Source organism: Oryctolagus cuniculus, chromosome 2 (genome assembly GCF_051225735.1).
Source record: "Oryctolagus cuniculus isolate XC-2025 breed Fujian yellow rabbit chromosome 2, ASM5122573v1, whole genome shotgun sequence".
NCBI classification, from domain to species: Eukaryota; Metazoa; Chordata; class Mammalia; order Lagomorpha; family Leporidae; genus Oryctolagus; species Oryctolagus cuniculus.
This window is the reverse complement of record NC_142868.1, coordinates 82716172-82736050: the sequence shown is the minus strand read 5'-3', so window position 1 is coordinate 82736050 and position 19879 is coordinate 82716172. Positions and strand designations below refer to the sequence as shown.

At 42.2% G+C, this 19879-nt stretch overlaps 1 protein-coding gene across 4 annotated transcripts in view; it reads left to right on the top strand.

The window, feature by feature from the left end:
* GTF2E2 (general transcription factor IIE subunit 2) overlaps positions 1–19879 on the top strand; it is an 87710-nt gene that overhangs the window by 30778 nt on the left and 37053 nt on the right. For all 4 annotated transcript variants that reach the window (XM_089327295.1, XM_089327296.1, XM_070068516.2 and 1 more), the window contains 2 exons: positions 1499–1590; positions 18074–18181. In XM_089327295.1, the coding sequence (XP_089183421.1) occupies positions 1499–1590; positions 18074–18181 (200 nt within the window). The remainder of the gene's footprint in view (positions 1–1498; positions 1591–18073; positions 18182–19879) is intronic.

Below are 19879 nucleotides of genomic sequence, written 5' to 3'. Positions count from 1 at the left end.
GTACAGGGCGCAAGGACTTGGGCCATCTTCCACTGCCTTCCTGGGCCACAGCAGAGAGCTGGACTGGAAGAGGAGTGACCGGGACAGAATCCGGTGCCCCAACCGGGACTAGAACCCTGTGTGCCTGCGCCGCAGGCGGAGGGTTAGCCTATTGAGCCGCGGGGCTGGCCCACCAAGTAATTTTTAAGAGAAAATTATGTTAAGATCTATTTTAGTCTCAAAAAAGTGTGCTCAAAAAAGACTTTCCACTAATCTCAAAAGACTATCATGTTGCCATCTAGAAAATGTTCTTTTGGATCTCTGACAGCTGGTGCATTTGACTTGCGGTTGTTCTAATGCAATCTTTTGTTTAAATTATTATGAACATGGTGCCAGAATTTGGCTCACCCCTTCCCCTTTAATTTAACCTATCTCTTGTGGATCAGCCACATGGGAACTTTATAATATCTGATTTGTTGCCTTGGTGATAGTTTGTATACTTTTGAAATGTTTTTATGGTATTTATGATGAATTTTTTACTGCTTTTGCCTATGGCCCTGAATGTATTCATGATGTAACAATGGTATTAGGATTTGTGTCTATGAATATGCAAGAAAATGAGAGATATACTGAAATAAATGATATTCTCTACAGATTTCTCCAGATTTCGCCATAGAAGGGAGGTTTTCTCAAAATGAGTGGGCAGTGCTGTAATTTTTTTAAGCATCCATATTCTAATTTTTTTGTAAAGTTCACTTTAAAGTAGTTATGTCATTTTTCCCATTCCCATTTACTTGGTTTGGAGTTTGTAAACAGGAATTGAGATAATAGGGGATAAATTTGAAGTTTTTATCACTTAGAAGTAATCTACCCATTTCTCTTATTAATGTCTCTTAGAAAAGTCTGAAGGATTAGATTGAGGTTTATATTGGTCCTTTGTCTAATTATGGGGTATGGGGCAGAGGGGAATCCATTCAGAGTTAATGAGATAAAGCTACTTAAGAGACTTGTATTTTAATCCAATTAAATTATTTATGATTTGTTCTTATTCTTAGGAAATTGGTAGTTTAATATACTCAAAATTTAAAAAATTTATTTGAAAGACTCAGTTACAGAGAAAGAGAGAGAGCTCTTTCCATCTGCTGATTCACTCCCAAAATGGCTGCAATAGCCAGGACTAGGCCAGACTGAAGTCAGGAACTAGAATGCTATCTGGATCTCCCAGGTGGATGGTAGGGACCCAGGCACTTGGGCCATCTTTGCTTTCCCAGGCTCGTTAGCTGGCTGGGAAGTGGAACAGCTGGTACTCAAACCAGTGCTCATAAAGGGTGTTGGAGTTGTAGGCAGTGGCTTAATCTATGCCACGCCACCACCCCCATTCCCAGATTTTATAGAATAGAATTTATTCAGTGAAAAAGTCAAATAAGCATTTTACCAGAGTTAAAGTCATCTTAGCTGCTTAAGAGTCATAATCATATTTGATAAATTCTTAAAGTTGCTTTTTAAACTTCATTTTCAGATCATAGCAATGGATCATTTAACTTGAAAGCTCTATCTGGAAGCTCTGGATATAAGTTTGGTGTTCTTGCTAAGATTGTCAATTACATGAAGGTAAGTACCTTGCTTAGATAACAAAAATCCTTTCTACCTTTTGGACTGAAGAAGAGTATTGGGATTTGTGTACACATATCAAAATTTATCAAACTGAACATTTTACACATGTGCAGATAGTGGTACATCAATTCTGTCAATAAAACAAAAATATGTAGTTCTTTAAATCTTTTATATTACTGCAGCAAGTCACCTACGTATATTTAATTTACATGAATTCAGGTACACGAGTACACTTACAAAGAATATGCCAGGCAGTAGATAGTTTACCTCTTTTTTTTTTTTTTTTTTTTTTTTTTTAAAGATTTATTTGTTTGAAAGGCAGAGTTATAGAAGAGGTAGAGGCAGAGAGAGAGAGAGAGAGAGAGAGGTCTTCCATCCGCTGGTGCACTCCCCAAATGGCCGCAATGGCCAGAGCTGCACCAGTCTGAAGCCGAGAGCCAGGAGCTTTTTCCAAGTCTCATGCGGGTGCAAGGGCCCAAGCACTTGGGCCATCTTCCACTGCTTCCCAGGTCATAGCAGAGAGCTAGATCAGAAGTGGAGCAGCCAGGAATTGAACCGGTGCCTATATGGGATGTTGGCACTGCAGGCAACAGTTTTACCTGCTATGCCACAGTGCCAGCCCCGTAAGTTTTTTTATTTATTTGAAAGACAGTGACAGAGAGGGAGAGAAAAAGGTATCTTTCCTCTGGTTGATTCCCCAAATGGTCACAGCAGCCTGCCTGAGCCAGGCTGATCCAGGAGCACTGAACTCCATCCAGGTTTCCAACATGGTTGGCAGCGCCCCAACCATTTGTACTGCTCTCCCAGGTGCATTGCAGGGAGCTGGATGGGAAGTGGAGCTACTGGGACTTGAACTGGCACTCTGTGGGATGCTGGCATTGCAAGTGGTGGCTTAACCACAAGGCTGGCCCTGATATCTCTTAATTCATCAATGTAATAGGAATGATTTTTCAGAGTGTTGTTTCATTAATATGAGAATTAAAAATTACATAGTTTAGGCATTGGTTGTGATGGCTTCTCTGTGACTTGGAGGAGAAAATTAGAATTTCTGAGGGTCTTAGAAAAATATTGACTCAGAAAAGAATTAGTGTTTAGAACCTGATGAAAGATTTAGTAGTTTTTGAACACTGTTTTGATGATGCAAGTTTCTGGCTTTAATATAAACTTCAAATCTTCATTTAATAAATTTAATTCATAGCTAAGATGTGAAAATGAGTTAAAATCCACCCTTTTTTTGGACTGGCATTGTGACACAGAATATTAAGCCTCTGCCTTGCATGCTGGCATCTCATATCAGGGCACCGATTTGAGCGAGTTACAGCTGCTCTGCTTCTGTTCCAACTCCCTGCTAATATGCCTGGGAAAGCAACATAGGATAGCCCAAGTACTTGGGACCCTGCCTCTCCACTTAGGAGACACGAATGGAGCTCCAAGCTCCTGGCTGCAACCAGCAAATGGAAGATCTCTATCTGTCTCTTCTTTTCTCTGTCATTTTGCCTTTCAAATAAAATAAATACAAGAAGCTCAAAAAATTTGCCCCTTTATTCTGTCACTCTTACTTTGCTTATTTGCTAGTTGAAAAGTTCCAAGAAAGTACTATATTTGTTATTATTTTAATTTCAACCTGTTGCTTAAAATATAAATCAGGCTTTAAACTATGGTAAAACTTTTCTTTTGTAATTTAAGAGACTTTGGGTCTATATCTGAATTCTGACATTTGTATGTGATTTCTACCATAAATGTTATTTATAATTTTATTTGGTCAAATATTATACTTACGTATTCACTATTCATTCATTTATTCTTTCTACCCATCCATCCATCCACATGGTAAACAGTTACTAAAATCTATACATGATTTATAGCACTAGTTGGGGGGGATATCCAGAGAAAAAGCATGTCTTCAGGTTGTCATTCTGTTGGGAGACTGTCATTTAAGTGCCAGGTTTTTGCTCCTGTTTAATATAGTCTTCAATTATAAAAAGGACTTACTTATAGCTGTCTAAGAACAATGGTCTTCAAATTTTTTATGAAAGTATCTCCTAAAAAAATGAAAATCTGTATGTTTTTGCACATACTTAGAATAGCTACAATATTTTAGCAGAGTTAAATATTAACATTATTTGAGCAAAGTTAAGCAGTGACCAGACATAAGGAATTTTGGCAAATTGTAATTTTGTACTAAAATACATAATTCCTTCAAGTTTATCTAGTGGAGCTGCTATTATTCATTTAAAGGTTAAAAATAAACTCGGATAATTTTAATTTTTCTGTGAACTTGTATGTCTCTTGTGTTATTGTCTTTGAGTTTTATCTAATGTCATATATTTTTATGCTTAAAACCTTACATTGATAACCCATTAAACTTTTCTGCAGTAATATGTAAATTTAAATTAAAAACGTTGTTTCCTATGACTGTAAGTCTCTAAGTGTTAAAATATCTTCTGGGAGATGAACATGTAGTGAGACATTTAAGATGCTGCTTGGGATACGTGTGTCCCAGATTGGAGTCCTTGGGTTTGAGTCCTGGCTCCACTCCTGATTCCTGCTAATATGCACCCTGGAGTTGCTGGCTCAAGTAGTTGGGACCTTGCCGCCCACATTAGAGATGGACATTTAGTTCTGGGCTGCTGGCTTTGACTTGTATAAGGACTGACTGTTATGGGAATTTGGGGAGTAAACAAGATATGAAGGTTTCTCTCTCTGTGTGAATGTGTGTCTCTCCCTGTCTCTTTCTCTCTATCTCTGCCATTCAAATAAATAAAAATAAGTAAAAAAAAATTTAAATCTTCTGATTTGTTATGAGTACACAGTTGATTAGAATAGTGCACATATCAAAATTTTGAGTTTCTCTCTGTCCAATGTATCCATCCTTTAATGATATGAATGGAGCCTGACTCCTCTGTTATTTCAATAGTTCTTATATCTGGGGATGTGTGTTACTTACTGGTAGAATAAAATAGAATTTAGAACCCACTCAACTTCTTGGTTTCAGGTTTTGTAGGTTAAGTGCGAGAAATAAATGTTCTTATATAAGTAAGTCAATTCTAATGGAAGTTTCATTGTGGCAAAATTTTCTAAATTACATATTAAAAATCACTTAGTTCGTCCTCATTAAGCATTCTTGGTTGATAGTTCTGTTTGGTTTTCAACAAAACTAATAAAGGACCCAAGAATGGAAATCACCTAACTTGCCGAATAATTTGTTACCTAGTCCCTAAGCATTTACTGTTTTAGTTTCTGGGAAGCATATAAAAAAGGCTTTATCAATTGTTGACCAAATATGTAATTATATCAGTTCCCTCCTTTTCCTGAAGTTAATTAAGAAAATAAAATTACTAATTTCAATAGACCTTTAACAGTGCAGTGTTTTGGTAAAGGTGCCTTTATTATGTGTTTAAATATTTTTGTCGAAACATTCAGGATAAAGGTTTAACTTATTCAGGTTCCAGGAAGGATCTCCTGGGGTGGGCATTTATTTGGCCTAGTGGTAAAGACACCTGTATCCCATATTGGAGTGCCTGAGTTTGATACCTGCCTCTGGTTCCTTAATTCTAACTTTGTACTAATGCAGCCTGCAAGACAGCAGCATGGCTCAAGCAGTTAGGTTCCTGCCACTCCTGTGGGAAACCTCAATTGTGTTCCTAGTTCCTCATGTTGGCACTCGGCCTACAACTGGCTGTCATGGCCATTTAGGGAGTAAACCGGTAGATGGGAACTCTGTTTCTGTCTGTCTGCTTCTCAAATAAAGAAATTAAAGCAAAAAATGTATTTTCTGGTAACAGTCAGTCTCCATTTGTCAGACCAACCAGATGTATCAAACTAGCTTTGTATAATAGAATATTTTAAGTTCAAATGAACATGTTAACGCATATTTTAGATAATGCTTAACTCTTAAGAAACTATAAAATACATAACTAAAAGGTATGATTGAAGTAATTGAAGTGAAAATTATGTAGATTTATCCATTTTTACAGTAATTAAAAAATACCTGTTGCTTCTGTTGTATTTTATCATTATAACGTTAATGAAGCAAAAGGTGCAGAGGCCCAAGCACTTGGGCCATGCTCTGGTGCTTTCCCAGGCGCATTAGCAGGGATCTGGATCAAAAGTGGAGCCCAAATGAGATGCTGACATTGCAGGCAGAGGCTTGACCTTCTGTCCCACAGCACTGGCCTCAATACCTGTACATTTAATTTTTACTAACTAATGAAAGAGGAGGATACCCACTACTAAAAAGACTTACAGCTAGGAAAGTATTTTAAAGATAGAATCAGAGTTGACTACAAATTTGATTTAATTTGATAAAATGTTTTAACTACCATATTGAATAATGTACCCAATCTAAAATAGTTCAAATACAGTTTTTATCTGTGGGTTTTATGTTGTATAACTTGAAAAATTTGGTGGTCTTGGAAAATATTTGAAGTAATTTGTCACCCTAATTCGTTTTTCTTCAGCATTTTAAATATGGTTTTTCTTCTGGCTAATAAATACTTAAGAAATGAGTTTGAGAATTGAAGAGAATGACTTACATTTAAATTCTTGAGAAAAAAAATCTGTTTTTTAAAGAAGGAATCCAGTTTATAGAAATAGAGAAGTCTTTGACCTGCTGGTTCCTTTTCCAAATGCATATAGAAGCGGGAGCTTGGCCAGGTAGAAGCCAGGACCCTAGAACTAGATACTGGTTTCACATGTGGGACCAAAGTACTTGGACATTGCCTGCTGCGTTCCAGAGTGCACGGACATTAGCAGCAAACCAAAATCAGAAATCTAGCCAGGTCTTGAATCCAGGAACTCTGATACAGAACACAGGCATCACAAGTGATGTTTTAACTAGTGTGTAAAATCCCTACCCCTAAAACTTTTTACACTAGCTATTTTTTTTCTTACTTGATGATATATCTGTTGAATTCTTTTACTTAGTGGAGTGTTTTTTTTTTTTTTTTTAAAGACTTATTTATTTGAAAGAATTACAGAAAGAGGTCTTTCATCCTCTCACTCCTCAGATGGCCTCAATGGCTGGAGTTGTGCCGATCGGAAGCCAGTAGCCAGGAGTCCCTTCTGGGTCTCCCACGCGGATGCAGGGGCCCGATGACTTGGACCATCTTCTGCTATCCCTGACCATAGCAGAGAGCTGATCGGAAGTGGAGCAGCCGGGACTAGAACCAGCGCCCATATGGGATGCTGGTGCTTCAGGCCAGGGCTTTAACCCGCTGCGCCACAGCGCCGGCCCCATATTAGCTATTTCTTAACAGTATTTTCTTGGCTTTGATTAGGCTCTTCCCTGAAGAACAATGTGTTCTTGAACAACATTGAAAGAAGGTGGGAGTGTGGGGGGGAATAGAAGAGATAAAGTTATTTAAAGAAACACTGATTGATTGCCTTCCAATTAAAATATACCAGAATTTTAGGTATCCCAGCAGGGGCCATAATTTCCTGTTTTAACACTTGAAAATCCATATTCAATGCACCTGTTTAAGCAAATTGAAAAAGTTTATAGTCCATTTTAGAATGATTTTTACAGAAATGATTAAAACAAATTTTATGGCCTAAAGGAATTTCTTTTTTTAAATAAAGATTTTTTATTTGAAAGAGTGACAGAGAATTCATGTATATGCAAGACAGAGTGTACTTCTGTTTGCTGGTTCACTTTCCAAATGAGTTCAATGGCCAGGGCTGGCCTAGGCTTAACCTAGGAGCCTGGAACTCCATCTTGGTCTCTCATATGGCTGATAGGAAACCAGGTCCTTGGTCCATCTTCTACTGCTTTCCCAAGCACATTAGCAAGGAGCTGAGGATTGGAAACAGAGCAGCTGGGACTTGATCTGACTCCCATATGGTATGCTGGCATTGCAGGGGGTGGCTTAACCCAATGCACTACAACATGGGTCCCAGGAATTCGTCATTTTTTTTAAAGATTTATTTATTTGAAAGTCAGATTTACGCAGAGAGAAGGAGAGGCAGAGGGAGAGGGAGAGGGATCTTCCATCCTCTGGTTCACTCCCCAAATGGCCACAATGGCAAGAGCTGTGCTGATGCGAAGCCAGGAGCTTCTTATGGGTTTCCCATGTGGGTGCAGGGGCCAAAGGACTTGGGCCATCTTCTACTGTTTTCCTAGGCCATAGCAGAGAGCAAGATCGGAAGTGGAGTAGCCAGGACTGGAACCAGTGCCCATATGAGATGCTGGTACTGCAGGTTGCTGCTTTACCCATTATGCCACAGTGCTGGCCCATGAGTTAGTCTTAAAAGCACTCCAAGGGCTGATGCTGTGGTGTAACAGGTAAAGCTGCTGTGTGCAGTGCTGGCATCCCACATGGGTGCTGGTTCAAGTCCCGGTTGCTCCACTTCCAATCCAGCTCTCTGCTATGGCCTGGGAAAGCAGTAGAAGATGGCCCAAGTGCTTGGACCTCTGCACCAGCGTGGGAGACCTGGAAGAAGCTCCTGGCTCCTGGCCTCTGATTGGCATAACTTCTGCCGTTGGGGCCATCCGGAGAGTGAACCAATGAATGGAAGACCTCTCTCTCTGCCTCTCCGTAATTCTGCTTTTTAAAATAAAAAAAAAGGCACTCCAGAGGGGCTGGCACTGTGTTGTAGCAGGTAAAGCCCCCACCTACAATGCCAGCATCCCATATGGGCACCTGTTCAAGTCCCAGCGCTCCACTCTGATTAAGCTCCCTGCTCAAGTGCCTGAGAAAGCACCGGCGGGTGAAGCAAGTACTTGGCGCCCCTGCACCTGCATGGGAGACCAGCAGGAAGCTCCTGATTCCTGACTTTGGATCTGCCCAGCTCTGGCTGTTATGGCCATTTGGGGAGTGAACCAGCAGATGGAAGATCTTCTCTCTGTAACTCTGCCTTTCAAACTTTTTTTTTTTTTAACACTTTAGATGATCGTGAAAATGCCTTTATGAAGGATCTGTATTTCTCCATCAGAGACTCTAGTTCTCAGATGATAGATCTGCCTTTGATAGAATGATTTTTTCCTTTGTAGGCAGGCATTTGGCCTAGAGGTTAAGATACTAGTTGAGCTGCTAGCATCCTATATTATAGTACCTGAATTTGATACCTGGCTCTGACTTTTTTTTTTTTTTAAAGATTTATTTATTTATTCAAAAGTCAGTATTACACAGAGAAGGAAAGGCGGAGGGAGAGAAAAAGGTCTTCCATCCACTGGTTCACTCCCCAATTGGCTGCAATGACTGGAGCTGTGCCGATCCAAAGCCAGGAGCCTGGAGCTTCTTCCAGGTCTTCCCATGCAGCTGCATGGGCCCAGGGACTTGGGCCATCTTCTACTGCTTTCCAAAGCCATAGCAGAGAGCTGGATCGGAAGTGGAGCAGCTGGGACTCAAACCTGGACTCATATGAGATGCCAGCACTGCAGGCGGTGGCTTTACCCGCTACGCCACAGTACTGGCCCCATGGCTCTGAATCCTGACTCCAAATACCTGCTAATTCACATCCTAGGAGGCAGAAGTGATGGCTCAGGTAATTGGGTCCCTGCTGCTCATGTGGGAGACCTAGACTGAGTTCCTGGCTTTGGTCCCAGGCCAGGTCCAGAAGTGTTTAAGGTATTCGGGGAGTGAACCAGCAGATGGGAACTTTTCCTTCTGTCTCTCTATATCTGAAATTGAAAGAAGAGAGTGTTAGACAAGGAATCATGAAGGTGAATTTTTTTTTCCCAATGATTTTTCCCTTAAAGTCGGACCATTATCCTGTTTGTTTTTGGAGAGAGCTCCTGTCTGTCGGTTCTCTCCTCAAATGCCCACAGCTTGTGACTGGAGATAGGAATACAATCCTGACCTCCCAGGTGCATATCTGGGGCCCCATTGCTTGAGCCATCACCACTGCTTTCCCATTAGGAGGAAGCTAGAGTCAGCCAAAGCCAGGAATTGAACTTAGGTACTCCAAGTGTGAAGTGTGAGTGACTTAACCAGTAGATTAAATGCCCACATATCTCAGTTATGTAAAGCGTCATGCTGACAAATTTAGCTAATTTGGTTTACTCTAGCTCAGTGTGTCCGTGTCATTCTCCAACCTAGCAGTGTCAGTATCAGCTGGGAATTTGCTAGAACTGCAGATCTGTGGGCCTTTCCTATTGAATTTGAAACTCTGGGAGTGCACCACAGCAGTCTGTTGTATGAGGCCCTTTAGGTGATGCAATTCATGCTCAAGTTTGAGAACCACTAGCCTGTCTTCTGAATTAATTCTAGCAATTGAATTTAGAGCCTCTGAAATTCATAGAACTTAAATGCCTGGCTCATAAGCACAGTTCTGGTCAATAATAGGGCTAGGTCAAGAACCTAGATTTAAGTTTTAAATAAATATTTTAATTATCAGTGTCTTTCCTGAAATATTAAAATCCTTAAACAGATGAACCTGTCATCATGATGAAGTAAAGTGATAAACTAGGAAGGTGACTGGCTTATATTTGAAAATGAATCTGTTTAAGTCATATTAACAGGAAATAAGAACATATGATCATCTCAGTAGATAAAAAGTTTCTGGCAACATTTCACATCCATTTGTGGCAACAATTTGTAGCAAGTAAGTGGTAGAGGCAAAATTCCTTAGCCCCCTTCCCAAAGAAAGAAAAAGACCTTTTTCAGCTTTTTGGTTTTTTTTTTTTTTTTTATTCTGGAGGAACTCCTGTAATGATTTGAAGATTTTAGAAAACCCTTGTAAATTGTTAAAAATCCAGCTAACATGATAACTACTCGGTGATTTGTGGATATAAGGCAGTGATCATTAGCAGTGTTCTTTAGAAAAGGATATTTTTCTTTATATTTTGTCTATTTTCTTAGCCTACTTTTTCTTTTCTTTGATAGTGCTTCCTCCTCAGAAAAGATATCAACTCTAAGTAGTATAGGTTGAGTAAACGTCAATTTTTTTTTTTTTTTCTAAAGGTTTATTTTGGGGCTGGTGTTGTAGCATCAGGGGTACATATGGGTGCTGGTTTGAGTCCCGGCTGCTCCACTTCCAAATCTAGCTCCCTGCTAATGTGCCTGGGAAAGCAGCGGCCCATGAGATCTGCCACCTGCATGAGAGACCTGGGCGAAGTTCTCTCCCTCTCTGTCACGCTGCCTTTCGAATTGGAAACTGGGGCTTGAACTGGTACTCCTATATGCAATGTCGGCTTAACCTGCTGTGTATAATGCTGGTACCTTTGTTTTGTTTTATTTGTTTTTGAAGATTTATTTATTTACTTATTTGAAAGTCAGAATTACATAGAGGAGAGGAGACAGATATTTTCTGACTGCTAGTTCACTCCCCAAATGGCTGTAACGACCAGGGCTGGGCCAGATTGAAGCCAGGAGCCAGGAGTTCCACCTGGGTCTCCCATATGGGTAACAAAGACCCAAGTACTTGTGACATCTTGTGCTGCTTTCCTAGTCGCATTAACAGGGAGCTGGATTGTAAGTGGAACAACCGGGATTTGAACAGGTACTCATGGGATGCTGACACTACAGGTGGCAGCGCTATGTCACAGTGCTGCCCCCAGTTTTTTCTTTTAAATTTGCTGCTTAATTCCTCCAACCATATCAGTAGGAAATTTATTTGTAGTTGTCCCCAGATGAGCATAAGATTGAAAGTCTTTTTTATTCAGGCTCACATTTGTTTTGAAAGGGAAAATACTGTTAAGTTTTATTCTTTATTTCTTCTAGGTGGTTTTTTTTTTTTAGATTTTATTAATTTATTTGAGAGGTAGAACTACAGAGGGAGAGACAGAGAAAAGTCTTCCATCCTCTGGTTTACTCCCCAGATAGTTTCAGTGGCGGGAGCTGGCCCAATCTGAAGCCAGAATCCAGGAGCCAGGAGCTTTTTCTGGGTCTCCCACATGGGCACAGGGGCCCAAGCACTTGGGCCATCTTCCACTGCTTTCCCAAGCCACAGGCAGAGCGCTGGATTGGAAGAGGAGCAGCTGGGAAATGAACCGGCGCCCATATGGGATGTCGGCACCGCAGATAGACTTAGCCCACTGTGCCACAGCACCAGCCCGCTAGATGGTTTTTAATATGAAACTTTGTGATGTCCCTCCTCACTCTTAAATCCAAACAGCATTAAAGGGTTTCTTATGCCACATGATTTTTTTTCCCCCAAAGATTTAGTTTTCCTTTGAAATCCAAAATTCCTGTCAATTGAAAATAAAGGATTTTTTTCTTAACTTGTTCAACTGGCCCATAGCATTGGAAACTAGAGTCTGCTGAGAAGGCTAGCTTCTGCAGTCACTCTTGACTTTCAGAGTACTTAATAAAGCATGTCCTCTTTTCTTGAAAGTACTTTGGTAATTCACCTTTCAGCTTAAATGTTCTGTCAAGGATACCTTCTTCAGTAAGCCCCTGGATTTCTGTTTGTAGCAAGATATTTATGTGCTCAAGTGCAGTGGTCTTTGTTTAATAAAGCAAATCGTTTTTGTAGTACCATTCAAGACAATTTTCATTTCATTTTCAAGGGTTTTTGATGCTAGAAGAAGGCAGTGTCTTGTGACAACAGAGTGTGCCACAGGACGAGTTAGTAAGCTAGGTAGAGAGAGTGCTTGTTTTTCTAAGAAAGCTACTCCTGGGATAACCCATCAGTCCACTAATCCATTAGTCCATGAATGGCTTACTTGAGTTACCTCTTAACAGTCCCAGTTCTTTTTATTTTTTTATTTTATTTTATTTTTTTGACAGGCAGAGTGGACAGAGAGAGAGACAGAAAGGTCTTCCTTTTGCCGTTGGTTCACCCTCCAATGGCCGCTGCAGCCAGTGCGCTGCGGCCGGCGCACCGCGCTGATCCAATGGCAGGAGCCAGGTGTTTATCCTGGTCTGCCATGGGGTGCAGGGCCCAAGGACTTTGGCCATCCTCCACTGCACTCCCTGGCCACAGCAGAGAGCTGGCCTGGAAGAGGGGCAACCAGGACAGAATCCGGCACCCCGACCAGGACTAGACCCCGGTGTGCTGGCGCCGCAAGGCGGAGGATTAGCCTAGTGAGCCGCGGCGCCGGCCCTTTTTATTCTTGACAGGCAGAGTTAGACAGTGAGAGAGAGAGAGACAGAGAGAAAGGTCTTCCTTCTGTTGGTTCACCCCCCAAATGGCCGCTACGGCCGTTGCACTGCGGCCTGCGTGCTGTGCTGATCTGAAGCCAGGAGCCAGGTGCTTCCTCTTGATCTACCACACGGGTGCAGGTGCCCGAGCGCTTAGGCCATCCTCCACTGCCTTCCTGGGCCACAGCAGAGAGCTGGACTGGAAGAGGAGCAACCAGGACAGAATCCAGTGCCCCAACCGAGACTAGAACCCAGGGTACCAGCGCCACAGGCAGAGGATTAGCCTAGTGAGCCGCGGTGCCGGCCAGCAGTCCCAGTTCTTAATACCTCATGAAGGGGATTACATTTTTTTTTTTTGACAGGCAGAGTGGACAGTGAGAGAGACAGAAAGGTCTTCCTTTTGCCGTTGGTTCACCCTCCAGTGGCTGCCACAGCCGGCGCGCTGCTGCCGGCACACCGCGCTGATCCGAAGGCAGGAGCCAGGTGCTTATCCTGGTCTCCCATGCAGGTGCAGGTGCAGGGGCCAAGCACTTGGGCCATCCTCCACTGCACTCCCTAGCCACAGCAGAGAGCTGGCCTGGAAGAGGGGCAACCGGGACAGAATCCAGCGCCCCAACCGGGACTAGAACCCGGGGTGCTGGCGCCGCAGGCGGAGGATTAGCCTAGTGAGCCGCGGCGCCGGCTGAAGGGGATTAAATTTCAACAGAAATTTAATTTGGTCCATTGCTGATTCCAGCACAGTTTCTCCAAGATACTTTGTTTCTAGATAAGAAGATCCCATAGTACATATGTCCTGGCCTTTGCTTGTTTGTGGTAATTCTTTGTGCAGAAAAGCTTTTGAGATTCAATATCATTTAAAATTTTCTAAGATTTCTATGTGACATACTCATGTCGGTGGAATCTTTTGATTTGTCACCCTGCATGCATAGATTGTTTCTTAGTTTATGAAGCCTCTTCAGCATCATGATGTGTTATCTGTTTGCTGTTGGAGAGTACAGCCTCTTACAGGATGACATTTTAAAATCTCCACCAGCTTCGTTATACCTGCCTCCTCTCCCTTTTATGGGCAGTAAGTTCTGCTACTAATAACATGCTTCCCAGAGATGATTGTTTGGCCTAGTGATTGGGCTGCAGGTGGAGATGCCTGTATTCCATATTGGAGTGCCTGGTTGGGAAACTTCTGACTGCAGACCCTGGAGGCAGCAGGGATGGTGGCAATGGCTTGAGAGACTGGATTCCTGCTATCCTTGTGGAAGATCTGGATGAAGCTCCTGGCTCCCATCTTTAGCCCCTAGGATGAGTGAGTCAGTGGATGGGAGCTCACTCTGTCTGTCCCTTCCCTCTCTGTCTCTTAAATCAATCAATCAATCTTAAAGAATGGATCCAAACAAAAAACAACAGGGGCATGTGTTTGGCCCAGCAGTTGACATACTGCTTGGGCTATCTGCCTCTCATAATGAAGTGTCTGGTTGGACTCTCGGCTGTGCCTTTTTTTTTTTTTTTTTCCTGACAGGCAGAGTTAGAGAGAAAGGTCTTCCTTCCATTGGTTCACCCCCAGATGGCTGCCACGGCTGGCACGCTGCGCCGATCCGAAGCCAGGAGCCAGGTGCTTCCTCCTGGTCTCCCACGCGGGTGCAGGGCCCAAGCACTTGGGCCATCCTCCACTGTCCCCCCGGGCCACAGCAGAGAGCTGGACTGGAAGAGGAGCAACCGGAACAGAATCCGGCGCCGCAGGTGGAGGATTAGCCTAGTATGCCGTGACACCAGCTTGGCTCTGTTTCTAATTCTGTCTTTCTGCTAATGTACACACTACAGAGCAGCAAATGATAGCTCAAGCATATGGGTTTCTGCCATGCTTATGGGAGAACCGGAATAAATTTCAGGCTCCTGGCTTCAGACTGACCCAGCCCAGCTCTGCCTGTTGTAGGCATTTAAGAAGTGAAACATTGGATGGAAGATCCATTTCTCTGCCTTTCAAATAAAGTGAAATTATATAAACAAAAGTTAAAAACAATAATAAAGCTTTGATTTGAGATTCTAGTAAGTACCTTGATTTGTCTACTGGTGGATTTTTTGTCTTTTCAGTTTCCTGGATCTATTATAAGTTGTTTGCCATAGGCGATGCACAGTGGAAAAGGAGGATTACCATCCCATGTGAAAATTGTTGATTAGTAGTTAGCTTTGTAGTGTCAGTTGTTGTCTTGTATCATCCCTCATTATTTTTAAGATTTTATTTATTTGAGAGTTAGAGGGAGAGACAGAGATAGGTCTTCTAACTGCTGGTTCATTTCTCAAATGGCTGCAACCACTATCTCTGGACCGATCCAAGGCCGTGAGATTCTTCTAGGTCTCCCACCTGGGTGCAGGAGCTCAAGCACTTGGGCCATCTTCCACTGCAGCAGAGAACTGGGTCGGAGGAGGGGCAGCCGGGACATGAACGGGTGGCCATATGTGATATCTGCTCCGCAGACAGAGGCTCAGCTTGCTAGCCACAGCGCCAGCCCTTCCCTCTTTTTTTTTTTTTTTTAAACGATTTATGTAGTTGAAAGGTTGAGCAGCAGAGGCTGGGTGGGGTGGATGGTGGGGAGAGATCTTTCATCCATTGGTTCATTCCTGAAATGTCTTCTGTGGCCAGGCTGAAGCCAGGAGGCAGGAATTCCATCCTGGTATCCCAGATGGGTAGCAGGGACCCAAGCACTTGGGCCATTTTCCACTGCCTTCCCAGACATTATTAGCAGGGAGCTAAACTAAAAGTAGAGTGGCTGGTACTCAAATCAGCAATCCAGAATGGGGTGCTTATATCATATGTGGTGTACCCCCAGTTTGGTATTTCTTGCTATATTGGTATAGTAACATGACTTGGGAAATTATAGTTCTTTATTATTAACCATAGTAAAATTGCTTATCAGTCTAGATTTGGAATCCTCTTCCATCACAAATATCATCTTAAAAAAAATCACATCGGTTGGTCAGACATGTTTGTGAAACAAGTACTAGGGATAGAGGTATCTGGCACAGTGGTTAAGACGCTGCTTGGGACATCCATGTTAGAATGCCTGGGTTTGAGTCCCAACTCTGCTGTCTATTCCAGCTTCCTGCTAATGCATACCTTGGAAGGCAGCAGGTAAGGGGAATAACAACTGAGAAAGTTAAGAAAAAAAAAAAAAAAAGAAAGAAAACCTCACAGTGAAGGTTACTTTTTTTTTTTTTTTTTTACTACATGATCTGTGCTTTGCCGCATTTACAACAGAAGAGCAGCAGATAGCAGTTGAATCATGGTGTGTGAACATTACTTGAATCAGTGAACATTTCCGTCAGATTTCCTATTTATGCCTGTAGAGCTTGATTGCTCCCCTAAGTTAACTGACACTGTAAGGGGAAGTTGGGGGATATAATTTGGAAGGGAATTGCTGACATTCTCGTTCCCCTGTGTTCCCATTTGTGAGGTGTATGGTTTACCAGTTATAAAAGCTCTCCTCCATTTTGCAGAAAAAAAGAGGTGATCTTAGCAGCATGAACATAGTCCTACTTGTGTGCTGCTACTGCTTGCTGCTAATAGACTTCTAATGAAACTGCTAGCATGAACTCAGTAATGACCTGTTAACCATAAGCATTAGTACTTTGTGAAGTTAAAACATTTATTTCTTAATATCTTGATTTTTTTTTTTTTGTAACTTTAGGGTTTTGTGGAATGCTGGTTGAGAAGCCCTATTACAAGCCATTATGCTCGCCGGCGCCGCTGCTCACTAGGCTAATCCTCCACCTTGTGGCGCCGGCACACCGGGTTCTAGTCCCGGTTGGGGCGCCGGATTCTGTCCTGGTTGCCCCTCTTCCAGACCAGCTCTCTGCTGTGGCCAGGGAGTGCAGTGGAGGATGGCCCAAGTCCTTGTGCCCTGCACCCCATGGGAGACCAGGATACGCACCTGGCTCCTGCCATCGGATCAGTGCGGTGCGCCGGCTGCAGCATGCCAGCCGCACGGCTATTGGAGGGTGAACCAATGGAAAAAGGAAGACCTTTCTCTCTCTCTCTCACTCTCACTGTCCACTCTGCCTGTCAAAAAATAAAGAAAAAAAAAAAAAAGGCAAGCCATTATGAAAACGTATGCTACGGCCAGTGAAGTAGCAATGCTTTTTTTTTTTTTTAAATTGGCGCCGTGGCGTAGTGGGTAAAGCCGCCACCTGCCGTGCCGGCATGGTTCAAGACCCGGCTGCTCCACTTCTGATCTTGCTCTCTGCTATGGCCTGGGAAAGCAGTAGAAGATGGCCCAGGTCCTTGGGCCTCTGCACCGGTGTGGGAAACCTGGAGGAAGTTCCTGGCTTTGGATTGGCACAGCTCTGGCCATTGCAACCAATTGTGGAGTGAACCAGTGGATGCAAGACCACTCTCTGTCTCTCCTTCTCTGTGTAACTCTGCCTTTCAAATAAATACATAAATCTTTTTAAAAAAATTAGCACATAGAGAACATAGCATTAAACATCTGAACAGTAGCATGTAGGATGCAGTTTACTTAGTGAATTGTCTGTTAATGGCCACTAGGGTTATTTCTAATATACATATATATTTAAAGATTTATTTATTTATTTGAAAGTCAGGGTTAAACACAGAAGGAGAGGCAGAGTGAGAGAAAGGTATTCCATCCACTGGTTCACTCCCCAATTGGCCGCAATGGCCGGAGCTTCCTCCGGGTCTCCCATGTGAGTGCAGGGGCTCAAGGACTTGGGCCACCTTCTACTGCTATCCCAGTCCATAGCAGAGAGCCGGATTGGAAGTGGAGCAGACAGGTTTCAAACCCGTGCCCATGTGGGATGCCGGCACTGCAGGTGGCGGCTTAACCCACTACACCACAGCGCTGGCCCCTCTAGTATTTTTCTTGTACAAACAATATTGCAATGACTTTTAATCACTTTTTTTGTGCTGTGCTGGCATGTTTATAGGGTAAATTCCTAGAAATAAGATTGCTATGTCAAAGGATTTAGTTAATTCACACTGCCAAACTGCTCTCTAGGGTTGTACCAGTTTATACTGTTATCAGTAGTCTTTGAGAAAGGCATTTTCCTCTAGTTTCACTAATAAAATTGGCAGACATTTGGAATTGTTCAGCTCGAATAAGTGAGAAATATCTTGGCAAAAATTGAGTGTCTTTTCGTATGTTTAAGATCGTTTGTATTTCTTTTTCTGTCATCTGAGGATTCGTCTCTTTGGGTATTTCCTTGTTAGGTGTTTGGAGCTCTTAAATATTAAGATTAGCTCTTTGTGATGTGAGTTGCAAATGCTTTTTTCTTGTTATATGATTTTTTTATTCTATCTGATTTCATCATCAGTGCTTTTAATTAGTATAATTTTACTGCCTCAAATAATACATGTTCTATATTCCTGAAAGGATTTATTTATGGGTAGCTTTGATTTAGTGTATCTAGCATTTTAAAACACTGACAATGATTTCTTCCCTCAATAGACACGACATCAGCGAGGAGACACACATCCTCTAACTTTAGAAGAAATTTTGGATGAAACCCAGCATTTAGATATTGGACTCAAGCAGAAACAGTGGTTAATGACTGAGGTAAGAAAAGGCTTAAAATATAATAAAAATAATTGGTTAATAACCAGGAGATATTTTCTTTATAATGTTTTTAAATAATATTGAAATCTGTGCTTTTTTTTTTTTTTTAAGTTTTATTTATTTAAAAGGCGGAGTTAGGGAGAGACAGATTTTCCATCTGCTGGTTCACTCCTCTGATGGCCGCAATGGCTGGAGCTTGCATAATCCGAAGCCAGGAGACGAGAGCTTTTTCCTGGTTTCCCGCATGGGTGCAGGGGCCCAAGGACTTGGACCATCTTCTGCCGCCCCCCCCCTTTTTTTTGCTATTGAATAGGCCTGTTTATTACTTATGAATGTATTTTAGCTGGCAAAAATTTTTTTGCATTTATCACATATAACACAATATTTTGAAATACATGACATGGCTAAATGAATTAATGGATATGAGTTATCTGAATACACTTATCTTTTTTGTGATGGGAACACTTAAAATTTACTCCTAGTAAATCCTCAAGAATACACTTTGTTCCGTGGTTTTCATGTTATACGATAGACGGTTTTAACTTTTTCCTCCTATTTACCTGAAATTTTGTACCATTTTATCAACATCCTGCCAAGAGGCAGGCCCTGCTTGACCCTGGTACCCACTATTACACCCTCTACTTCTTTTTTTTTTTTTTTTAATTTAATAAATGTGAATTTACTAAGTGCAACTTTTGTATTGTTGTGGCTCCCCCCCCAACCTCCCTCCCTCCCGCAGCCCTCCCCTCTCCCACTCCCATCCTGCCCTTCATCAAGTTTCATTTTCAATTACCTTCATATACAGAAGATCAACTTAGTATACACTAAGCAAGGATTCCGACAGGCTGCACTCACACAACCGCAAAAGGTATAGGGCATTGTTCGACTAGTAGTGTTGTTTTTAAGTTTCATAGTAAAACACATTAAGGACAGATCCTACTTGGGGAGCCTGTACTCAGTGACTCCCGTTGTTGATTTAACAATTGGCACTCTTATTTACGACATCAGCAATCACCCGAGACTCTTGCTATGAGCTGTCTAGGCTATGGAAGCCCCTTGAGTTCACCAACTCTGAACTTGTTTAGTCAAAGCCATATCACAGTGGAGGTTCCTTCCTCCCTTCAGAGAAAGGTGCCTCCCTCTTTGATGGCCTGTTCCTTCTGCTGGGGTCTTGTTCACCAGGATCTTTCATTTAGATTGTTTTTTGCCAACATGTCATGGCTTCCCATGCCTGTGAGACTCTCATGAACCTTTTAGCCAGATCCGAATGTCCCAAGGGTTGATTCTGAGGCCGGAGTGCTGTTTTGGGCCTTTGCCATTCTATGAGTCTGCTGTGTGTCCTGCTTCCCCCACAGGATCATACTCTCCCTTTTAATTCTGTCCTTCATTGTTTGCTTACGCTGGTCTTATTTGTGAAATCTCTTCGATACTTACCTATCTTTTTGATCAGTTGTGTATTTATACTTATCACTTTACCAAGTGCACTGGCATTGGTACCTGCCTCCTTGGTAAGATTGAGCTGAAATCCCCTGACACATTTCTAGTTCCACCATTGGAGGTAAGTCCGAGTGAGCATGTGCCAACCTATATATCTCCTCCCTCTTATTCCAACTCCTGTGTTTAACAGAGATCACTTTTCTGTTAATTTTAAACACCTAAGAATGATTGTGCATTGATTACAGAGTTCAACCAGTTACG